General features: G+C 41.1%; 1 protein-coding gene and 1 long non-coding RNA gene across 3 annotated transcripts in view; one reads left to right on the top strand and one right to left on the bottom strand.

Moving 5' to 3' along the window:
- The window catches only part of LOC146662905 (uncharacterized), a 413,626-nt gene that overhangs the window by 55,437 nt on the left and 336,109 nt on the right, over window positions 1-22,080 (top strand). The gene's annotated exons all lie outside the window — the stretch shown is intronic.
- LOC146662909 (ryanodine receptor 2-like) lies at window positions 625-21,468 on the bottom strand. The gene is made up of 6 exons (XM_085417314.1): window positions 21,397-21,468; window positions 16,439-16,595; window positions 13,947-14,011; window positions 13,663-13,763; window positions 13,012-13,063; window positions 625-819 (listed from the first exon to the last, which is right to left on the bottom strand). The coding sequence occupies exons 1-6, from the start codon at window positions 21,466-21,468 to the stop codon at window positions 625-627; spliced, it is 642 nt and encodes a 213-aa protein (XP_085273440.1).

The raw sequence follows: 22,080 nt of genomic DNA, 5'->3' as shown, positions 1-22,080 counted from the left end.
ATAAAGTAACACAGTGGCTTTGAACCCATGTGTGAAACACTTTTGTCGAAGTGGAAAAAATGACAGGAAGATCTTACTTTGTTCTCTCTCTGTCTCACACACACACACACACACACACACACACACACACACACACACACACACACACACACACACACACAGTCCTTCCAATTTGAAGACTGTCCTGACCATATAAGGACATATGAATGTGTCACTTTCATATGGCAAGCGAATGGCTGCATTCTCATGACACCAAACACGCAAGATCTGTGTCCAAAATAAAATTTAGCTGTAAATAACAATCTGACTTCCAACACGATCGTGGCTCAAGAGTTGGGAGTTCGCCTTGTAATCGGAAGGTTGCCGGTTCGACAGTCTCGGTCGTTGTGTCCTTGGGCAGGACACTTCACCCGTTGCCTACTAGTTGTGGTCAGAGGGCCCGGTGGCGCCAGTGTCCGGCAGCCTCGCCTCTGGGCAGCTGTGGCTAGGAGCTAGCCTTCACCAGTGTGTGAATGTGTGTGTGGATGGGTGGATGACTGGTTGTGTAAAGCGCTTTGGGGTCCTTAGGAACTAGTAAATATACAAATACAGGCCATTTACCATTTAGATCAGCACGCAGCAACATCACATATGAGTCTGTGGTATGAAGGGGGCGGGGGGCCAGGAGGAGGAGTCGTCTATCTGGTTGGGGTCTGAGATGCTGGACCTCCCTGCTGCTGCAGGACCAGGGACGGTCTGCTTGTCTCCATCCCACGGCAAAGGGAAACATCTCCTGGGCCTATGGCCGGATTGCCCCTCTGGGGGTGATGGTATCTGGACCTGGGAGTATAGAGTATGTTTGGGGAGTGTGTGTACAGTGTTCATTTCTGTCTCCATGTTGGGCAAATGTCGAGTATTTATATGTGTGCATGAGGCTGGGAATTCATGTTTGTGTCTGTGTGTGTCTGTTTGTCTATATTTATGTGTCAGGTTGGGTCGTAAATTTCACCTCTCTGGCAACATCTCAGGCCTATTCCCACATAACACTCGGCCGGGCCGCTTCCGGGGGGTGAGGTGCCCTCGGACCTCGGGCTTCTGGGCCCGGGGCTTGGTCTGCTCTGGCATGGCTGGCTGCCGGCAGAGCCTGCGGGCATTTCACCGCAGCCCCCTGTGGCTTCCCCCTGGTTCGATCCTTGGATTCCCCAGTCTGCATGCCAAATATCCTTGGGCAAGATACTAACCCCCAATGACCAAGTTAGTATCTAGTATCAAGCCTCCGAAGCATTCATCGGAGTGTGAATGTGTGCGCATGTTGGTTAGATTGCACTCGAGTTTAGAAGTGCTTGCATGAGTGAGTGTGAATGGGGTGAATGAGACATATTGTAAACTGCACTTTGAGTACTCAGGGAGAGTAGAAAAGCGCTTTATAAGAATCAGTCCATTTACAATTTACATAAAGGCAGAGTAATGTGAGTTTCATGCAAAAACTGTGTCCATTCTTGGATATATACTCAAGAGTGGGCAGTTGAAGACTGACCCACAAAAGGTAAGAGCAGTGGTGGAGTAGCCCACCTCAACTTCTCACAAGCACTTGCAAAGGTTTTTGGGAGCAAATTTCAAGAATTACAGCCAAGATCTGTGGTAAATGGTTAATGGACTGGTTCTTGTATAGTGCTTTTCTACTCTATCTAAGCCACAGGTGTCGAACTCCAGGGCCCTGTTTCAGAAAGCCGGTTTAGTGCAAACTCTGAGTAAGTATACCCTGAGTTAACGAAAACTCTGGGTTTTCGGTTTCACAAAGCGAGTTCAGATGAAGCCTCAGTGAGTCACTATGACGACACACTCCGTGAAGCTAACCTGCCCCCTAGCAGGTTTACTACAACTAACCCTGACTGTCCCCGTCTCTTTGTCGGAAACCTGACAGTAGGAAGTGTCAGACATGGCGTGTCCCTTCCTTGAAGAGCCAGTAGATCTTGAAGCCCAAATACTCCGCAGAGCTCTCCGCCGGGAGAGAGTGATCAGAGCGCGTATGGACATTTTATCATTACCTGATGATTTCCTGTGCGAACGTTACCGTTTCTCAGCACAATCAATAAGTTATTTGAATAACATCCTCAGGCCATATATTGCGCATGTGACACATCGCGGACATTCTCTCAGTTCTGTACATATTATTTGTATTGCACTTCGGTTTTTTGCAAACGGGAGCTTTCTGTATAATATTGGTGATGCTGAGCACGTTCCCAAGGCTACCGTCTGTCGGGCAGTCAGGAATGTTACAGTTGCACTGAAACGTCTCCTGTACTCGTTTGTGGTGTTCCCCGGTCATAGACCCACAAGATTTATCAAAGAGGGATGCCACAAAATTGCAGGTAGCAGGATGAACAAAACTTAATACATGATGTGGTGATACTTGAACTACTACTTAAATTGTACATTTATTCTCACGGTTCCCAGGCGTGATTGGCTGTATAGATGGCACTCACATTCCAATCATTGCTCCTTCAGTAAATGAAGGAGACTATGTGAACAGGAAGTCTTTCCACAGCATTAATGTACAGGTACATAGTTCCCTGTAGCATTTCAAACTAACAAATTATTTCATTATAGTAATGGATGCTAATTTGTGTTCTCTGCACTGTGAAGATCATATGTGATGCTGCCAACATTATCACAAATGTGGAAGCCAAGTGGCCAGGCTCTGTGAGTGGTGGTGGTGGAGGACCCCCACCTGTTTTTCGGGCCTCCGCTTTTTTTCTAGTGGCCATAACGGGTCACATTTGAGCATACAGAGTAAGCAAATATGTACTTGTAACGTGCTCAGATAATTTCAATAAGTGCTTACAGAGGGGAAATTAATGTAGCCTCTAACTGCAATTGATTTACATGGGACAAACAGACCAAGCACTATGGCTCATAATACAATTACACCTTACCTGTTTGGACTATATTTTTATATTTCATTTTTACTTGCTACCAGGAACGTTTGGGGCCTGTTGGGTTGCACCTGCGCTCAAATCACATCACAAAATAAAAGGTATAAAATACAAAATAAAATATAATAAAATAACGTGTTAAATGGGTGGAAATCCCTAGATCAATGTTTAAATTAACACTCACGCATTGACTCTGTCGGCTATGTTTTGCCATGCATGCTCCCTTTCTTTTGCAGCTGAGGCTGTGTTACTTTTTTTCTGCAAAATTTGCATGTTATCAGCATATGCTGCCATCAGAATTTCGGCCTCAAGCGCTGTAAAATACATTGACTGCGCCTTCTTTCCCTCCTTCTCCATGGTAATTCGCTTAATCTGTGCTCCACTAATCAGGGCTTTATGTATCCTCGTGCGCGCGCTTAACTTGGGGTTGACGCAACTCCGCGTTGATTGAACTAATTGTTATCAGCCTTTCTGAAACCGAATATTCCGAGTTGGACAGTTCGGGGTTACTCAACCCTGAGTATCGTTTTTCACTCTGAGTTTTCTAAACCGGCTTCCTGAAATAGGGCCCAGGCCTCGAGGGCCGCTGTCCTGCTTGTTTGCCAACTAACCTGCCCTGTTAGCTTCTTCTTAGCAAAGCACACCTGATCCAGGTAATCAGCAGCAGGTGGGCAGGGATGTCACAAAAACAAGCAGGATACTGGCCTTCGAGGGCTGGAGTTTGACACCCCTGATCTAAGCACTCAAAGCACTTTACACAACATGCATCAATTATCCATTCACACCCATTTGCACAAGCATTTTTTTCTAAGTGCTTTGTATCTAACATTCACATGCATTCATACTCCAATGAATGCATCGGAGAGCATCCATCTATCAAGCATCTGCTGACAATCAGCCAGGAATCAGCCAGGCATCCACCATGGCCCTTTAAAGGGCCAGGCAACCATGAAGTGGCTACATCTATATACTACATACTATCGCCTCCACAGCCTCCATTATTATGGCTTTTGTGTTGCCTACAACATCATTCCTGCACCAAAAAAAAAAGTCTTAGAGACTACAAACCTGTCACTCTGACCTCTGTCATTATGACTATATTTGGTGCTATTTTATCTAAAACCTATCCTTGCAGTTTGCCTACAGAGCCCGGTAGCACTTTCTATTACAGCTCTGGAATAAAGTAGGCTAACAAGAGGGAAACAAGAGGGAAATAATGTGGCCATTTATGAGTTATTACTATGCAATTACCAAAATAATAACAATGTAAAAACAAGTAATATCATGGTAGCTCCGTAATAAAGTGGTAATAGTAACAATGATAGGGTAACAAGAAGGAAACAAGAACTTAATAATGTGGTAAGTTATTATCACTCAATTATCTGTGGTATTTTCTGTGTAATAAGCACAAAACAGAGCTGCAAAACGCAAAACTGTCTGCTTCTAATAGCATATTAAGAAACTATTAAAGAAAACCTAAAAAGTTTGTGATTATTTCCTAGACCAGGGGTCGGCAACCTGCGGCTCTTTAGTCCTTACAGTGCAGCTCCACGTGGTTTGGGAAAATAAATTAGAAGTGTTTAGCTGAAGTGTATTTTATTTATATTAGTTCTTTTTTAACTTGTAGTTCTAAATTGGAAGATTATTGTGATATTGAAATCTAAAAATAAAATTATATTCTATTATTTTTTCATCGCTCAAAATAAGTGTCACACTCGTGGAACCCGGTATACCCGCCGAAACGGCGTGCATTTATCGAGACTTTCAACCCCACGTAGGCCAATTATGGACCTTCGGGTCCACATTATGTCAGCAGCTGTTCTCCATTGTGAACTATGTTAAAACAAACAGCGCTCACGCCTCACAGACGACAGCTTACAGTCCTGCGTAAACTGACTTCGTACAGCCCCGATTCGCAGACGCTGTGCGCAGAGGTTCAGGAGCAGAAGTCCCGTTGTAAACATATCACGGCAGACCCGACGATGTTTGCATGAACACGCTTTTCAGCATCTCTTTAATGACCACTTTTCACACACAGCTGCTGACACATACAGCCGGCTGTAGCTTTTCAGCTCACAGCCCAACACATACCACCAGACGTTAAGGCGGCGAGGCGTGATTGCAGGTGCCGCTCAGGTGCGTCCGCCTCCCCTGCAGCGGCGCTGCAGACCACGCCCCGCCACACACATTAACCAGGTAAAATGCATATTTAAGCAGAATTTTGCAAATATATATTTTTCATTTTTTAGCAGCATAGAGCTTTTTTTCCCAGTTATTTTTTAAAAGTCAGGTCAAGGCTCCAAAAGCCCAAAGGCGATATGAGGGGGGCGGCTCACAACAGTTTTTGTTCATTACATAAATAAAATGTAATTTTCTCTGTAGAACTTCATGGATGTCATAAGCAACATACCTTAGTTGTTCACACAAAGCATAAAGGTAAAAAACAATATATACAGTGTTATCTTCATTTTAGATGTCACAAAGTATTTGCAGCTCCCACTGTTTTCTTTTGCGTGGAAACAAATGGCTCTTTGGGTGTTAAAGGTTGCTGACCCCTGTCCTAGACACACCTGTGGTAGGTTCTGTGTAATAAGCATGAATAGAAACTGCTTACAAAGTGCTCGCTGCCAGTAGGTGGCAGATTGCTGCCTAGTGGGAGTCTTCACTTTCAATTTTATCCCTGGATAACGATAAAGAAGAAGTGGGGTGCCAACTGCTAACTTTAGCCACCATTTGCCTCCTTTTTGGCTTGCCTTGAATCCATGCTTGCATAAACCAGTGGATTATAACAATGCATTTAGAATCAAACCCATATTTTAGCTACTGCTGTAGGATGGCAAGGTAAGTAAAACCTTTTTTCATTCCTTTAGTAATATTTAGGACCATGCAAGTGGGCGGCTGGGTGCTACTTGCTGCAGGAGAGGCTGGATCTTTGGATAGTACATAGTTTCTCCATTTCTGCTCATAAAAGTAGAGGAGGAGCAGGATTGGCAGACTGGTTGCCCTGGTGTTGCAATTGACCACTGCGGTAAAGAGAGAGCTGAGCCAGAAAGCACTTTACCCACACCTTTGGGCAAGCTCTGTAGCTAGTGCTCTGAAGAATAGTGTTGCAGATACAAGCAATCAAAATAAGTTTCCTCTCTAAGGTGGCTGGGATCCATTTAAGAAAGGAATGATGAAGACCTCAAACATCTAAAGGGAGCTTAGAGCAGAGTTGCTGCTAGTTCACATTGAAGGAAGCTGGCTGAAGTGGTTCAGGCATCTGATGAGGAGGTCATCCCTGTGCCTCTCCTCAGAGTGTTTTTTTTTTCTATACAGGCGCTGTGGAGAGCATCCTCACACAGAACATGGCATCGTGGTTTGGGAACAGCTGTGTGAAGGACCAAAAAGCTCTCCAGAGAGTGATCCGTACAGCAGAACGCTGCTGCAGGATTGCTCTCCCCCCGCTTCAGGACACCTACACCAGGAGATGCCGGACTAGAGCAGCGCAGATACTGAAGGACCCGTCCCATCCTGGCAACAAACTGTTCCAACTTCTGCAATCTGGTAGAAGGTTCCGCATCTTCCGGGCAAGGACAGAGAGACTCAAGAGGAGCTTCTATCCCCAAGCCATCCGGGCCCTAAACACACACACCCGCCCTCTCACATCATCTATAATTGACTGAGACAGGACTCTTCCAGACACTAAACCAAGGCACAATGTACATTTCAATTCCTTTAATTTTAAATATGTGTATATTGTCTATTCTGTAAAATAGTCAGATGTCTATTCATATTAATGTACAGAATTCACCTGCTTGCTGCTCTTACTGCACATTCACCCAATGTATATACTATATATATATATATAATGTTCTTCCTCTACCCTCCCATTTTTGCACATGTCGAGGAGCATGTCAGGCTACATTTCACTATGTGTTATACTTGTATAACTATGCATGTGACAAATAAAGAACCTTGAACCTTGAAATGTATGGTTTTCAGGGTTTTTATCGGTTTTCAGCGTTATTTTGTTATCGTTTTTATCGTTAACTCTGTTTTCCTGGGTCTTTTCACGTGTGTTATGAATAAATCTTCTTTTTTTCGGTACCGGTACTAGTTTTATTTTGTTGTATTTATCCGCAACACCTTAAAGGCCGGTCCATGAAAATATTGTCAGGCATAAACCGGTCCGTGGCACAAAAAAGGTTGGGGACTGCTGATCTAAAGGGAGCTTAGAGCAGAGTTGCTGCTAGTTCACATTGAAGGAAGCTGGCTGAAGTGGTTCAGGCATCTGATGAGGAGGTCATCCCTGTGCCTCTCCTCGGAGTGTTTTTTTTTTTTTTCAGGACACTCCCAGGAGGAGGCCAGAAGATCAGCTTAGGCTGCCACTAAAACTCATCTTTGGATAAGGAAATGGATGGATGTAAGTGCCTACAGCCTGTATATATTATGTAACAAGTTACCACAGAAAAGAAATTATCTTTAGAAATAAATTTAACAAATTCAGCTGAATTAAGAGCATTCTACAATTAACAAGTTAATAAATAAAATTTTATTTTCAAAATCATGCAAATCTATCATTGCTTATAGATCAATTTCCTCTTTACACATTCGTCTCTCAGAAGTAGCAATAGCCTACTCATAATTACTACATGAAGTAGACTTTGTGGCAAACTAAACATTCCCCCTTCATGATACATATGGAAAATATTTATTTTTACATGAGCAAAATGCCACTTGGTAATGGCGTGGTTCAGTCTGAAAAGGGATTGGAATAAATAAAAATGAGGCATCGCATCAGCATGGTATAGTGAACACAATTCAAGACACTTACACTGGTTGATTGCAGTTGTGACATCCACTGTGTTATCAGTGTTAAAGTCATCAGTTATCAGTTACACATGCACCAGCACTCACTTAAAGGTGAAACCAGTAAACATGGCTCTTTAGTGGCCTCTAGTGCCAGCCTAAACACAACAGCATTAACAACAAACATGTTCCTACCAATGCGTCTCCATCAGCAAAGTCTAGAGTTTCATTTATAGGCTTCCTGACATTGTCTTCTCTGACAAACTGCATCATACTTTAAGCTGCCTGATTTATTATCAAACACTTTGCATCAAACAGCAGCTTAAATCTGTTAAACAGTTTATACAAGTTGAACTGATATTCCTTTCAACTTTCTCACACTCTACTACTGACAGTTTTGGGTTTTAGAGATAAAAGGGTGACAGATAACAAAATCTATAGGTTAGAGCCAGTGAAATATTACGCTACTTGTTGCACCTTTAAGATCGAGTGAGACAAATATAACAAAACCTCAGTTTACTTCTTTATTATCTGAAAATAAAAGATAACTGAATAAATATAAAACTTAAATTACTTCTGAGACAAAGTTAAGTAAGCTTTAATTTGTTCTACCTCTTTCTTTGAGATATACAATGGTAAAAGTGATTCGTCTCTTAAACTCACTTAAGGTCTTTTGCTTGACCTCAGAACCAACTTAAGCAAACCTTTACAAACAGAGATGGTTAAATGACAGAAAAGCAGGGCCTACTGTCTTATTTTTCAAATACAATTGTGGTAAAATTTCTTAATGAGTAGTGATGTGCGATACCACTGATTTCCTTTCCGATCCAATACCAAGTAAAACTCAGGGTGGTATCGACGATCCTGATCCGATACGAAACTTTGTACAAATACTTATTTTATTTATTGTATCTCAAATGATAGCATCATAATGACATGACAGGACATCAGATTACTTGTTCTTATCACTTAATAATGCAGAATTCATCACATAGAAATAAAAAAAACTGAAGTTTGAACATCTTGCCTGCCTGCAGCACTAAAGGACTCCATGAGAGACGTCTTTCTCGCCCTAGAAGCACCTGTCCCTCTCCTCCTCTTCTGTTCGCCTCAGCATAAGCTCGTCATATTCTGTGATATGATTTACTCTGAGGTGTTTGACAAGGTTAGTGGTGTTGCCACAACACCTCACTTTTTTGCCACATATATCGCAAACCATGTCTCGGCTGTTTGTGGAGGTAACATTGCTTATATGGCAAAGTTCCTCTTTTCTGTGTCTTATCTATTAATATGCCTGTGCACTAAAACTTCCTGTTTTTTTAGTCTGGCTGAGCACTTAGTTTGTGAGTCAAAAGTGGCCTTGCTCTACAAGCCTTCATTATTAAAGTACATAAAACAATAAAATAGGAAAATAAGGATACTAAGGATATTGATTTCATGACAATATCGATATTTTAATGTGAGAATCGATTCTAAAACACAAATGACTGGTATCGGAGGAATCGATATTTCAGCATCGATCCGCACATCACTATTAACTAATTGTAATTAACTATTACAATTTCTAAGAAACTGAAAATAGTAGCCCACAGACTGTAACACATGGCTGCTGATTTCTAACCAAAGCCACGACAAGTGTTGATCTTTAAACTTGGTTGTATAGCAGTATCAGAAATTATACAATAAAAAATATATATTTATTCTGCATCATATAGCTGAACAGAACCTGCAGCATACACTCAACCTGTTGTCTTATTAGGTCCACCGAGCAACATCTGTTGTATTCTGATGAGTAAGCTGGTGTCAATTTAAACATATTTTGTATATTTCCCCAAATGTGTTTTTATAAAGACAGATTAAATACGAAAAATTTCATTAACCTTTTAACATCCACCAACTTACTTACAGCCCACTTAAAGGTGAGGTTAGGTTACATTTTAGCTACATGCTAAACATAACATTACTGTTCTCAAGACATTACCTTAGGTCTCATACATGCATCTTACCTTCAGAATTTCTGTTATTAGACTTCAGCTGAATATATTAAATAGGTGAAAATTCCAATTGAATTTACAACCTGGTAAATATGAACTTAATGCTAACCGTACCCCTAATCTTAACTCTAAATAGGCTGTGATGGTTGTTTAGCGTTTCAACTGAACCCTTCAAGATGATGGTAACTAATGGAATTAGAAGTTCTGTAAAACAGAAAAAAAGGATTTACTGAAGGAATGTTGTACAAAACGAAATGTGGTTAAAATGTAACCTAGCCCTAAGTTTATCTACTGTACCCTGGTTTGAGGCTAGTTACAGTCTGGTCAACCTAAGAACCCCTGAGCCATAACATCTGTGATATCCAAAGTCCTTCTCTTCTTCTACTTCTATAGAATATTATTCTGTGGTACTCTTAGCTTCATATGTTCTCCTCAGTTTGTATATGGTATTATTATGAAGCTACTTTTCTTGTCTAGCTTTCATAGATCCTCCCCAGCTAGATAAGGCACTGCAACCTCCCGTCCCCCCTTTCTGTCTCCTCATGCTTTGTTGTGCTATTCTAGTACTGCAGGAAACCCATCTGATTGCTCCATTCTGGCTGATTATTCCTCTTAGCTAACAAGCATGCAGCTATATCTGCAGCCATAAACTTCTAGAACAAATAAATGTGGTAAGCCATGAGCATATAATTAAGGGTCCCTTCACACACAGTGCTGGCATGGTACAGTGTGTGGACACAGCATGATCAACAGTGAACTTACAGTCCGGTCCAGTGCCCAATGACAGAATGTTTTTGTTTTTTCAATTTTGCCTCTTACAACCCCACAGTGGATTTTTAATCACATGACCAAACTGTCGTTTACCTTTAATTCCAGGAGTTTAACAAAATACTGCTTTATTTATTTAGATATTACAACAATTTTTATACTTAGGTCCATAAATCCATCAGTAATTTCGGTCAGTAACTGCCTGAAGTCTAGAACCCAACAGACATCGCCAAATGTTTCTTCCCTTGAGATCCACCATCAGAGATGGGCAGTAACGCGTTATTGGGTCTCCTTCAGCGTATGAAAAAGGCAAGCCTTCATCATTCACCACTCCTTACACGTTGTTGTTTAAACTTTGGATTCCTGGACTGGAAACTGCTGAAACTGCCCTGTTGTAGCACTCCATTCCCAGTGACGATACGCTACATGGACTTCGGGCCATTTTGAAAGTAAAAGTTGTCTGTGAATGTCCACAGTGTAATCTCAGGGTTCACAGAGCAAGTGGTCAAAACAGGACTTCTAGAACGTGATCCAGAAATAGCACCCATGATGATTATCATCAGTATATATCCAACAAAATGATCTTGAATGGGAGACTGGCCAGTTTTTAGCTTTTAACAAAACTCATTACTACAAAAACATTTTCGAATAACTTCTATAAAGTATTCTGCTTTAATCACAATTAAGATAAAAACTGATAACAAGTTTGTTTTGAGGCCCTTGTTCAGGAATTAGTTAACCATTACAGGAAATGTTATCCTTTGTATGTGATCGAACATACAAATATGACCAGAGGTGATTTTCCATGTTCCATACTGAGGCTTTAACAATGTTAGCAGTAGAGCTGGGCGATAGAACGATAACGATATGTATCGCGATATAACTTTTTCTCGATAGAAAAATTAAACTATCGCGATAGACCTTGCCGCTCTTGTCCTCTTAAAAAAAAAGAAAAAAAAAAAAAAGAACAGCCAATCCAAATTAAGTAGCGCAGAGCCGAACCAATCACAGCCGCAGCGTCACGTCACGTGACTTGTTACGTACAGCACAAGTGCCAAGCCGCACATGTGTATTTGTTTGGGAAGCAGCCAGCCACCGTACCGCCCGGGTAATGGAGGAAATGAGTGTGCCGACTAGAAAAATCAACCGAGCGTGACCGAAGAGAAAACAGATGATGGTTCCAACGCCGGAGAGATTGTCGAACGGAAGAGCCACAGAAGTTCCGTAGTGTGAAGGTATTTCGGCTATTTCAAGTCTGACAAAAAACAGAGTAGCGTGCACTGTAAATTGTGCCGAAAGCAAGTCTGGAAATACAATAAACTGGTGCATGCGCTACGTCCACACATACCCGGGTATTTTTGAAAACGCAGATTTTTCTATGCATTTGCACCTTTCGTCCACACGTAAACGGCGTTTTTGGTCACTGAAAACGAAGATTTTTGAAAACTCCGTTTTTGCATTTACGTGTGGACTAGAAAAACGGAGAAAACGCAGCGTCAAAGGTGTGCGCATTTTTTGACGTCACACTGTGCGCCACGTTATTGTTTCAGTGAAATGAATTTCTACAATACTGTTAATTCTACTCTCTGCAGTGTTTAAATGCTTACATATACACAGTTACTGTCCCTCCACACATACGACTCGGTTCTGCTTCTATGCCCCAGCTTTGTTTACTTTTTCCCACCGAGGCTTCTAGACTTCTGATTGGCCAACATTTCTGCACGGTTAGGAATCTAGCGCCACCTGCTGCTTTGGCATGTTCATATCAGCGTTTTCCTTCATTTCTGCCTTTATGTGTGGACGGGATTATTTTTAAAACGAAAACGGAAAATCTCCGTTTTCAAAAATACCCGTGTACGTGTGGACGTAGCCTCAGTCTCTGACTGGAAGCGCTAATTCGTCATTCGGCTTTTGTCAGACTAAAGTAACTGTTAAAACTGTTTGAAAAGCTCAGCTATACAACAAGGAGAGATTGAGAATTTCCTTTTAGTTCTCAGTTTATTTGATATTGACAAAAGTTAGTCAGTTTTGTCTGTTATTCTGTAAAACAAACTAAGATTTATTTTTAGAATTAATATTTTGTTTCTAAGTGAAATTGACAATTTAGTCTGTTTCGTTTGTTCTATTTTGAAACTTAAACGCTTTAGCGGCTGCCTTTTGTGTAGTTTGCAATATTTGCCTTTATTTATCTGAAAAAGTCTCATGTTCCTTAAGTACATCTACCCTGTTGAACTTATTATGGGAAATAAATATTTAAATAATAACAAGCTGCTGATTATTTCACATTTTACTTGTGAGCAACAGCACATTTAAATCTTACAAATATAGTTATTTGGCTGATATCGTGATAGATATCGTTATCGCCTGAAATGAAAAAAACATATCGTGATGTGAAAAAAATCTTATATCGCCCAGCTCTAGTTAGCAGCCATTAATAAACTGTTAGAAACACTTAGAGAGAGTTTGAAGCTAAACTGTACTGACCATGTAACAGGATGACAGTCTTGTATATTTACTGGCAGAGAGATTGGAAAGGTGTTTACCTGGCCTGTGTGCTCTGTTTCGTCTTTGTTGATGAGATACATCAGAAAGAATCTGAAGCACACACACACACAGACAGACACACACACACACACACACACACACACACACACACACACACACACACACACACACACAGTTGTTAGAAAACACAAACAGTATTATCATTGCATATATTAGTCACACAGCATCAGTGCCAGATGTTACAGTGGCACTTGCTGGCTGGGTAACAAGGCAAAGACAAGAACGTAACGTGGTCATTTCTAAGTCATTAGGACTCAATTACCAAAGTAACAAGCACTTAATATCCAAGTAGTATCATGGTAGCAACTGTGGTTACAGTTGAGTAATACCACACTGAAATGTATGTAACTGGATAATAAGTGTCCAAACACTGGGGATAATAATGTGGAAACACACCTCAGTGTAACACAAATGCTGTGGTACAAAACAAGCCAGGACAAATATCATAGATATCATCGCCCACCTGAGATTGGGGACCAAGCCCCAAGTACACCAAGATTGGGTACCTATCTTTCATTAACTGACCTGAAAGACTGTGTACTATGTAGGTGTGATGATCTATGATGATGTAGGTGTTAAAAGGTACAATAACACACACAGAAATACAGACACTCTCCAGACGTACTTACAGGTAGTTGGCTAAGTTGTGCTCCTGTAGAGTGTGCGTTTCAAAGCCGTGTGGCACGGTGTCAAAGTAGTCATTACCTATTCCACAGATAAAACATTTGGTCTGCAAGAGAAACACGTGATAGTTAGGTGGTTGTCATTTATTGTAACCTATTGGCAATCTTCATCTATGCCTCTGTTGGAGGTACAGCTATACAAAACAAAAGAACCACAAAATCTATATTTTTACATGTTCATATGCCTGAATTTAAAAAAAACTGCATTGAACTGTTGTGTGTGTTTTCACCTCCATGTCTTCTTTCACTTGTTCCTGCTGATCCCTCAGCTCTCCAAAAGCATCAATGATTAACCCTAGGATTTCAGAGAGGGTGGAGCTTAAACATGCTGGTCCACATTATTACACTGAATACAACAATAGATATGAAAACCACAGGCTATCTACTATATCTACTATAATACTTCTAAAGGAGTCTTTTTTGCTATTCAGTTACATTCTCTATATTACGTCCAAAGTGTGTATGTCCCTATAGGGAAGGATATAAATACTAAAGACAAAGCCTACACAGATGCAAAATCCTGAATGTTCCAGGACCCATCATATTTTAAAAGCCTCATAATATCATATTAATCCAACTGAGCACTGTAGTGTCAGAATGTAAGCCAACGCTTGGTTTGTTTCCAAAAGTAGAATGGGAGGTAGAGCCCTCAGCTCTAACCAACTCTTCTCCAATGAAACCAGCTTCCAGTCTGGGTTCCTGAGACAGACACCCTACTTTTACGATTAGGCCCCAAACTTTTGTTTTTGACAAGCTTAGTTATCATCATTGTCAATATGTGTGGCAGAGGGAAATAATTATTTGGTCCCTACTCAGTTTCTACTACCACTAACGTTTCTCACTGGAAAAGAAATGAACAGTTTCTAATTTTTATGGTAGTTACATTTTAATGGAGAGAGAAAGAATATCAACCTAAAATCTAAAATTTCATTGAAGTTATGGATTGGTTTGCATATCACTGAGTGAAACAGATGTTTAATCCCCAACCAAAATATGACTTTGCACTTGGTGAAGAAACCCTTGTTGGCACACACAGTGTTAAGGCATTTCTTTTAGGTGATCACCAGGTTTGCACATCTTACGAGTGATTTTGGCCCATCCCTCTTTACAGAAATTCTTCAGATTACTTGGCTCCTTCTTGGGAATTCAAAGCCTCCACAGATTTCTGTAGTCTATTGATACTAGATAGTGGAAAAGGGGTGGGATTAAATAAGCATATGCTTCTTCCTGCTCCTTTTTGAACATGAACGTTATTTGGAGTTGTGGTTGCTCGTTTTCCTTTTGTTTTGCTTTGTTCATTTGTCTCTTTTAATTCTATTTTGTTGTACTTTTTCAACATGTTCAAAATAAAGATTCAATCAATCAATCAATTTTCTATTGGACTGAGCTCTGCAGACTGGCTCGGCCACTCCATGGAAGGCAGCACAACTAATGTGCTGCTTCTTCTTCCGCCACTGGTCCGTTGCCTTGGTGGTATATTTTAGTTCACTTTCATGCAAGAAGACCCATCTAAACCCATCTTAGGTGTTCTGATTGAGAGTTTACAGTACAGTACACCCTCTTCTGTGGAACCAGCTTCCAGTTTGGATTCAGGAGACAGACACTATCTCTACTTTTAAGATTAGGCTTCAAACTTTCCTGTTTGATAAAGCATATAGTTAGTGCTGGACCAGGTGACCCTGAACCTCCCTTAGTTACCGTGTTGCACTGTTTCTTCTTTAGTGACCTTTTTCTCTCACTTTGTGTTTGTACACCGCTCTGCATTTAATTATTAGTTACTTTTAATCTCTGGCTCTCTTTCAAAGCACGTCTTTGTCCTGCCTTCCTTCCCCCAGCCCAATCGTGGCAGATGGCCGCCCTCCCTGAGCCTGGTTCTCCTGGAGGTGTCCTTCTGTTAAAAGGGAGTTTTTCCTTCCCAGAGTGGTTCCTCGTAGGAGGGTCATATGATTGTTGGGGTTTGCGCTTGTTTTTTTGTATTATTGTAGATAAAAGGCACACTGTGGAAGATAGGCAGAGTTTAATAATAAGTAATGTTTACGTTTTTTTATGGGAAGAGGAGGATTTTAAATTCAGTTCTGAACTTAACAGGGAGCCAATGAAGAGACGTTAGTATGGGAGAAATACAATATATCTAGTTCCTGTCAGGACTCTTGCTGCAGCATTGTGGATTAGCTGAAGGCTTTTCAGTGAGTTTTTAGGACATCCTGACAATAATGAATAGTCCAGCCTAGAAGTAATAAATGCACGAAATAGGTTTTCAGCGTCACTCTGTGACAGAATATTTCTAGTTTTAGAGATGTTGTGCAAAGAAAGCAGTCCTATATTTTGTTTAGTATGCACATATCCTTTCCCCAGAGTTCGTATCTGGTTAGGCACTATGTTTCATTGAAGTTGTTAAGGCCAAGTACAATAAGCTCAGTTTTATCTGAATTTACAAGCAGGAAACTGTTTAAGGTGGTGTTCAAGTGTACTCCACTTTGGAGAGACGTCGCGATTATTTAGTCTAGTCAATTTGAAATAAACAGAACAACCAAAATATTGGAAACCAAACAGAACCAGAAATGATTGCTCTCAAAATAATTATACATTTGAATCACCACTTCCTGTGGTGTTTACTCTACTTTACAATATTAGAATGTATTCATTTGGCTAATAGTTGCCTAATTAACTGCTTGTGTTTCCATTAAACTGTTTGTGTGCATGTATGTGTAGGATGCCTCACCCTGGATGATAGCCAGGAGGATTACAATGACAAAGAAGAAGAAAGTGATGTCAAAGATGATCCGGTAGATTTCGTACTCATCACCAGCTGGATCCTCGATCTGGTCACCAATTCCTCCACCTGCTCGCACTCCCACATACATGTGGAACATGTAACACTGAGGAACAGAGAGAGATACACAGGAAGGGGGGTACAGGGGTAACAGAGGTCAAATCTTTTGCATTGGGTTTTTAATGGGCAGAACCATGACTGTCACAAACAGCTTGAACACACTAATGTTTCTGAAACATCAGAAGACATGACATCTGTAAGTCTCTTTGCAGTAAAACAGGCATGATTCTAGTCACTGTAGAGGTCCAGTAACATTTTGAAAAATCATTGTTAGTGAATGCAGTTCACAGTGCCCTCAACTCTGCAGGTTACAAAGAAGCCATATGTGAATATGATCTAGAAACGCTGCTGTCTACCTTCTGCGGACCAAAGCTCATTAAACCAGGGACCGAGGGAAAGTATAAAGCATGTTCTGTGGTTGGACAAATAAATATTTTAAATTCTTTTTGGATGATGCATCCTCCAGACTACAGAGGAAACCAAATCAATGCTGAAAGGTGTGTTCAGTTTTTAGGAGAGCATATGCTTCCATCCAGATTTCTTCATGAAGGCGTTGCAAAACAATGCGAAACCACAAAAAAAGTTTTCTTCTATCTTAGCAAGGCAGAGCTATTAATGCATCAGTAACAACACAGCGCAATGTTTGTGTTAAAAGCACCGCAGCACATTCGCAGACAGAACCTGCCCGGTGCTGTGCATATGGCTTATGTAGCGAGTCATAAATAAACAGCTGTAGCAGCACAGATCACAGGTTTTACAGTTTTACTAATGTTTATATACAGTGGTTCCATGTTGGATGGTTAAGTTGGGCTGATTAAGGCTGTTGGTTGATGCGATGTTCAGAGCTGGAAATCTGACTTGAGGGGACACTGAAAAATTCAGGAAATTCCGACTTCTGCTTTCACATGGAACGCACCATCTGACCATTTTTTGCTACTATAAGCCTTATTGTAAGGAAGGAGACCAATCTTGCTAGGGCAGTGCCATTCATTAGTGCATCTCACCATCCTACTAAGCGCCTGTCACCTTCTTGAACTACAGACAGGCCGAGCTGCAACACTTTAGCCCCTAATAGGAGACAAAAGAGCTCTATGGAATGCAATGGGTGGCTGACTATAGGGGATTAGTGTGTGTTTGTGTGTCCTGAAATTTCCGGGTGACAGAAGGCTTCCTTCTACCCTCAGAAAATACCATAGAGCCCTTATATAGTATTTCTTTCAGATGGCTTAGCAGCAGAAAACATTCTCATCTAAGCTGAGTCTGTTTGTACTTGGCATGTCTCTCATCACTGACAAGATGGTCTAATGTTTGGCTTTGCGATACACTTATCTTTCACCCCGACTCACACTGACCTGCATTAATGACACAGGTGCTTATGTATAGGTAATGGCTTACACTTCCAACATTTAAATTCATCATAATAGTTCCATTTCTGTTTCATGGCCACATCTTTGGTTAGACTTTACTATGTCACAAAGTTGTCTCTTTTAAACTGGCTAAACAATGGAAGCTTGTGCTGCATAGGTAAGGTAGGTAGGCACCGCTATCATGAAACTGGTATATCAGCTGATTCTGATACTCCAAATGCCCTTATCCAGCTCACCAATTTTGGATAGACTTCCTGGAGCCAAATAAGGCAACCCCCAAAGACAGTCTTAAATTGAGCTTAAATCACAGTAAAGGCTCAGGTTAGTAACATATAATTATTTATATTACTTGCACTGTTGCTATTCCCAAAAACGTAATAGATGCCTGAAAAAGAAGCGGACAAAATAAGTAATCTTCTTACTGCCTGAGGGTAACACTGCCGAGACTAAAACTACTGACTCAAAGCTCTCTGTCCATAAATGGAAGTGTGTGCTCTTTACAGACAGCAAAAAATGAAGTTTTAGTGAGACAAACTTGATGGGAGCAACTTCCCACAGCCAAGAAAGTGAACTGCAGCAGTGCATACCAGACATCCCAGTATTAGCTTTGGGTACAAAAAAGTATTTGAGTCATCCTGAGAAGCCTCACAGGTGTTTTTTCATTTATGAATAATGGCTCTCACCCATCATTCAGTGGAATCCTAAAAGCCTTAGACATGGCTTTGTAACCTTCTATGATAGACGACAGATTGACAGATGATACTAGATGACAGACAGACTGATAGAGGTCAGTTACTTTGTTTCTCATCTCTTTTTGAGTTTCTTTATATTCTGGCTCATCAAACTGAAGGGCCCATACAAACAGGACCCCCTCAAACTGACTTTTAGTTTTAGTCACCTTGTTTTCCAGCAAATTAACTGTTCTGTCACTAGTTATAAACTAGGAAATTAGCATAAACTAATGTAAGTGCATCCAACCTAATGACATCCTGCTCTGAACAGGCACAGGATGGTGCTAAACATGTTCTAAAACCTTTCAATTTAAACAATTTTTTATTAAATCCAGTTTCACAGACAGTGTTAAATCTAGGACCGTTTCTGAGAGCAGGGCTCCATGGTGTAAGTTAGTATTTATATATGTAATGTTTCCATTTTAAGGCCGACTCTATAGCCCTGTTCTTTCATTTTAGATAACTTAAAGAACAGGGCTATAGACAACCATGAACAATTACTCTCTGGATGTTAGGGACCAAATCAGCCGCTGTAAACTGGCAGGACTTTAATGCCACCACAGCAGATTGCATCACAGTTTTGCAGCTGGGTGCGGTGATGGATAGGATGTTACGTCACTTCATCCCTCACGACAACAACACATCTGAGATGCACACTGACATTTCAGAGAGTAAGCTGAATGTTTATTCTTTAACCTGTTGCATTACAAGGCTTGAAAATTCTGTTTTCTGTGTTATCTGTCTTTATCTGTATCGCTAATGCACACGCAGACTTATATAAACACCAACGTGATAAACTCGAACCGCTCTTTTGTATCTCTGAACAGATTGCAAGTGTTTCCTGTTGGGTTGTTACTGTCAGAACCATGAAGACCGCCTCACCCTAGAGGAAGTTCAGAATCATCCCTGGCTCAAATGACTTATTGATGCCAAGCAAAACAGGTTTACAGAGCAGAAGCTCTAACAGAGAAGTATTTGGTCACATTGAAAAGCTATGGCACATTGCTGTCCATGTTCTTCATTTCTATCTTTTTTACAAGGCCCGCCCCTCTGGAAGCACAAGAGCAAGTGGGCCATGAGATCACAGTGGAACTTCCATTCAGTCTTTAGTCTTGCTCCCATTGTATTTTCCAACATGGAAAATACCCCACCCACCCCCAGCAATCCGTGGAAAGGGGATCTCTCTCTGAATTGCCTTTCCCGAGGTTTCTTCTCAAGTTTTTGAGGAGTTCGTCTTCTTAGAGAGCTTGTGCTGCGTTAAAAACTGTTGCTACTATCAACCTGAGTTATGAATACAGTTGTGGTCTAATGCTTTGTCAGTGGTACAAAGTTTGCGTTTGCGCACTTTGCCACTTCAGCCTGTATTTAGAGCCACAACTGTATACACAACAGACCGAACATGCTCAGCTTTGCCAAAGCTCGCAGGAATTGGAGTTTAATTTGATCAATTAATTATTTCTGAATCAACTTAACAAAACATGGGCAAATGTAAAGAAATTTATCAATCAGGGAATTAGTAGCAACATTAATTGGACAATCTAAATTTGTTGGTTAATTATTAAATGAATCTGGATAACTCATCCTGCATCTCCTGTGTGTTTATGTCATTGATATTGATTTATTAATGATCATTTGTTTGTACTAATGCGTCACAATTTCCTTGAACGTTAAAGGGTCTGGATTTCTTCTCTTAGGTGCCTCAGTGGGATCATCCTGTCCTGTCATACTAAGAAATGTGAGTTTTTCATTGCTTCACCTGCACAAAATACCTAGGCACAAAAAATGGTCCAGCTCTCTCACGCTGTCCTGTTGTATAAGGCGCACAACATTCACCGCGATGAGAGGATAACTTTTGTCACTGCTCCTGTCCTTGATCCTCTGAGCCACTTAAACACCAAACTACTTGTGCGCTGTGTGGGCTTTTCTAATGGTCGTGCTAAGGAGTCCTTTCCCTCCCATCAGTTGCAGAATGCACTCAGAGTTGTACAACACTGGTGTAAATGTCAAGATGATGCAACTTTGAACATATTTAGGTCAAAAGACTTTTGACTAAAGTAAGAAGAAAAGTGAATCTAACAAATAATATGAATTGGTGTTAAATAGTTACTAGTTACTAGACAGTAACTAGCCCAGGGGATGCTAATCAACTGCCAAGGAATATTAGTGACTAACTTATTGATGCTAGTTAATAGCTTAGGTATTCTATGTGGTAACCTGGCAAGTAATCACTTGCCTTAAAAGTCTCGCCAGTCCTCTAGGGACACTTGTTGGTGGTATTTATTTGTTCATGTTACAGGCCTTGCTGTAGTGGGCGTGACCACAGATTACAATCCTGTAAAACAGGAGACATAATGAACAGAGGAAATCTGTTCTTGTTCAGTTTCCCTTACAGGTGAGGTGACTCTGGGTTGCTCTGACATATAATATGTGTATTTGTTTTCTGGGCTCTCTCTGGATTCCTCTGCGGCTGATATGTTGCTCTCAGATTCACTGTTTGATGCTGAGCTTGTGGTGATACTCTAAGACAGTACTGTACTCTGGCTGTTTCAGAGTTTTCACAGTCACTGCTTTCAGGCGTCTCCATCCAGTCACGTCTCCCAACACGATGACTTCTTTTCTTTTGGTTCCCTCTACGTGGAAGTGGTCCCCCAGTGGTCAACAGGTAGGTCTTGCACGAGGTGTAGGAGATTTCTATGAAGTAAACACATTACGTCTCTGAACACATTTTGTAAATGGGACTGTCACTCACTTGTTGTTTGACGACATACACAGTTTGCTCCCAGTAAGGTCTCAATTTTCCAGGTCCTCCCCTCTCACTCATGTTACAGACTAGGACACTGTCTCACCAGGTTGGAGAGTGACTGTGTTCTGTGTGTGATGATCATAGTTCTTCTTACCCCTTGCACTAGAGTGCTGGCTGTTCTCAGCTGCAGTACAATAAGCCTCTTCCATCCACAAAGCCCACTTTTTTGCATAGCTCTGAGGTGTTTCAGTCCCATCTCTGGCTAACAGGCCAAAAATTAAGTCTACTAGGAGATGGGGGTGTCGACCAAACATGAGGTAGTGGGATGAAAAGCCTGTTGCCTCATGCCTGGTGCAGTTGTATGCATGTACTATCTGAGGCAGATGCTCTTTCCAGCTGCTCTTTGCCTGCAGATGCTCTTAAGAGTGGCTTCTCCTTAAGCACTAGGAAACGATATTGTGCTGGCAGCACAAGCTGCCTTCGCTGAGCCGCTGTATGATGTTGCAGCGGATTTTCCATATGAAGCTTTCCCCACTCGTGCATAAGCTTTCTCACAGAGCCACTGGCTCTCCTTCTGCCATCATTCGTTATTACTGATTTTGTTTCTTTCAGTTTGATAAGTACTGATAGAGGGATCCTTCCTTTGGGATTTTACCAGGTCACTGTGACAGGCTGCAATGGTGACATGTT

Source organism: Rhamphochromis longiceps, linkage group LG8, assembly GCF_057381845.1.
Source record: "Rhamphochromis longiceps isolate RC_006_pf linkage group LG8, R_longiceps_female_GT1.1, whole genome shotgun sequence".
NCBI classification, from domain to species: domain Eukaryota; kingdom Metazoa; phylum Chordata; class Actinopteri; order Cichliformes; family Cichlidae; genus Rhamphochromis; species Rhamphochromis longiceps.
This window is presented reverse-complemented; position numbering and strand designations above follow the sequence as displayed.

Excerpts from the sequence above, each read along its gene's own strand:
- LOC146662909 (XM_085417314.1), bottom strand. The coding sequence starts at position 21,468 with ATGAGTGAGAGGGGAGGACCTGGAAAATTGAGACCTTACTGGGAGCAA. Across the intron at positions 13,764-13,946 it reads AAGTGAAAGAAGACATGGAG|ACCAAATGTTTTATCTGTGG; the intron begins GTGAAAACACAC and ends TTTCTCTTGCAG. Across the intron at positions 13,064-13,662 it reads CACAACTTAGCCAACTACCT|ATTCTTTCTGATGTATCTCA; the intron begins GTAAGTACGTCT and ends TGTGTGCTTCAG.